The 2,101-nt window shown below is 50.0% G+C and overlaps 1 protein-coding gene across 1 annotated transcript in view; it reads left to right on the forward strand.

Annotated features, from left to right (window-relative positions):
* Nucleotides 1–2,101, forward strand: part of CAPN7 (calpain 7) — a 40,415-nt gene that overhangs the window by 20,635 nt on the left and 17,679 nt on the right. The window contains exons 8-9 of the mRNA XM_006883324.1: nt 141–226; nt 1,974–2,067. Coding sequence (XP_006883386.1) covers nt 141–226; nt 1,974–2,067 — 180 coding nt within the window. The remainder of the gene's footprint in view (nt 1–140; nt 227–1,973; nt 2,068–2,101) is intronic.

The following is a 2,101-nucleotide window of genomic DNA, read 5'->3' on the forward strand; positions in this document are numbered from 1 at the left end:
CTCTTTGCCGGCAGCCGGCAGACCTGCCGGGGAGCCTGTGGGGACAGTGGAGGGCTAACAGCTCTCTTTGCCGGCAGCCGGCAGACCTGCCGGGGTGCCTGTGGGGATAGTGGAGGGCTAACAGCTCTCTTTGCCGGCAGACGATCGTGTCGGATTGCTCCTTTGTGGCGTCACTGGCTATCAGCGCAGCTTACGAGCGGCGGTTTAACAAGAAGCTCATCACCAGGTAGACGGCGTCTCTGTCCCTACGTCCCTTGAGCCCTTGGGCTCTGTCTGTCTCTGTAGGAAGTGGGGATGGCAGGGCGTGCCCTCAGCACATTGCACCCCATGACGAACAGCACAGACAGGAAGAGATGGGTTAAAATAACGTGTGGATGAAAGTGTTCTCAAAGAAACAAAACTGATCAAAGTAAAAACACATCATGTAAACCACCCACAGCACTTGAAACGGGCTGGTCCAAATTGAGGGGCCCGTAGGTGGCCTAGTGGGTAAGGCGTTACGCCACCAGCCCAGGGGAGGGTGGTTCGAATCCACCAGCTGATCATCAGGAGACCGATAAGCGATCTCCTGTCCTGTGGTTTTGTTGTGGTTGTTAGAGGCCGGTCGAGAAGGACTCAGCAGCTCCGTGGACAGGAGATCTGCACCCTGTCCCACCCTGTGCCGTCCCCTCACCCTGACCACTTCCTCCCATCGCTGCAGTCACTGTGTCAGTCCGTCTAGTTGTCGGCCTCTCCTCTCCTTTGCTGACCCTCCACCCTTCCAAGCATGATAAATATCACTCCAAAAAATAGCCTCTCCTTGCAGCATGTCCAGAGTTTGAGATGATGCTTCAGCAGCCTCGCCTCCAGGAAGCGCCCTGGATGCCCCTTCCCAGGACATGTCTGCTCCTCCTCTTGGTAGTCCTTGGGCTACTTGGTGCAGTTCTCCAGCACCACAACTTCGGTCATCTTATTCACTGTCCAGCTCTCTGATGTGTAGCCAGTGAATGAAAAGACTGTAACCTGAATAAGGTAGACCTTAGTCTTCAGACTGCTATCATTACTTTTCAGTATTTTGGAATTAAAAAATATTTCCCAGTTTCTATACCAATATACGCTGAAATGGTAATCTTTTAGAAATTATTATTGAGTTAGAATATATTCAATTACTACTTTCTTCCCACTTTTGAAATGTGGCTGCTAGAAAATTTAAAAAGCAGCACGTTTTAAAGAGCCTCTGGTGGTGCAGTGACTAAGGCCACGGCTACTCTCCAGAGGTCAGCAGCTGGGGAGTCCACCCCGTAACGGTGAGCCTAGGGTTCCTGGGCGCAGTCCTCTGGTTCGTAGGTGAGCTGTGAGTCTGACCTGACTGAATGCGCAGACACCATGTTTCATTCAGCTTTTCCTGAGCGGCTTCCTGGGGAGATCCAGGAGGTGCAAAGGCACACTCCACACAGCACGTACCTTCAGCCGGCTTGACGTCCTCGATCGATGAGAGAGAGGATGCTATTCAGTATGTTCTGTTTGACTTGAAATCTGTCATTTGATAGAGTGTTTCTTCTCTCCATGGTCCTTGAGTCGGACACTCCCATGGAGTTCTGAGGCTGGAGATTGAAAGGAGGAGATTGCCCGCCCTTCTCCCGAGCAGTGGCTGTGGACTCTGCCCAAGAGCTGGCCTGGGCTTGGGGTGCAGCTCCCAGTACGGTCACCCCGGAGCACTTGCAGCCATTTATCAGGCGTTAAATGATTTAATATTGAGTGCTTTTCTGAGTATTATCCAGTGTATGTTCTACTTCTCATCTGACACTTTAGTTTTCAGTGTACAAGCACTTTAATAGGGTCAAGTGTTTTTTTTACATTTATTATAGGGAATGATTTTCAGTTTTATTTTTATAAAATTAAGAGATTAGTAGCATTTATATCTAAATAAAATCTGCTCTTCTGTATCGTAGTAGCTAACGTTGATTCTTCGGTTTTTCTTTTTCTTTCTGAAGCATCATTTATCCTCAGAATAAGGACGGTGAACCGGAGTACAACCCATGTGGGAAGTACATGGTGAGGCTTCACCTCAACGGGGTCCCTCGGAAGGTGAGGCGTGGCGCTGCTGGCTCCCTGCACCCCT

This window comes from Elephantulus edwardii, unplaced genomic scaffold (assembly GCF_000299155.1).
Source record: "Elephantulus edwardii isolate Elephantulus edwardi_28Jun2011 unplaced genomic scaffold, EleEdw1.0 scaffold00027, whole genome shotgun sequence".
Lineage (NCBI taxonomy): Eukaryota > Metazoa > Chordata > Mammalia > Macroscelidea > Macroscelididae > Elephantulus > Elephantulus edwardii.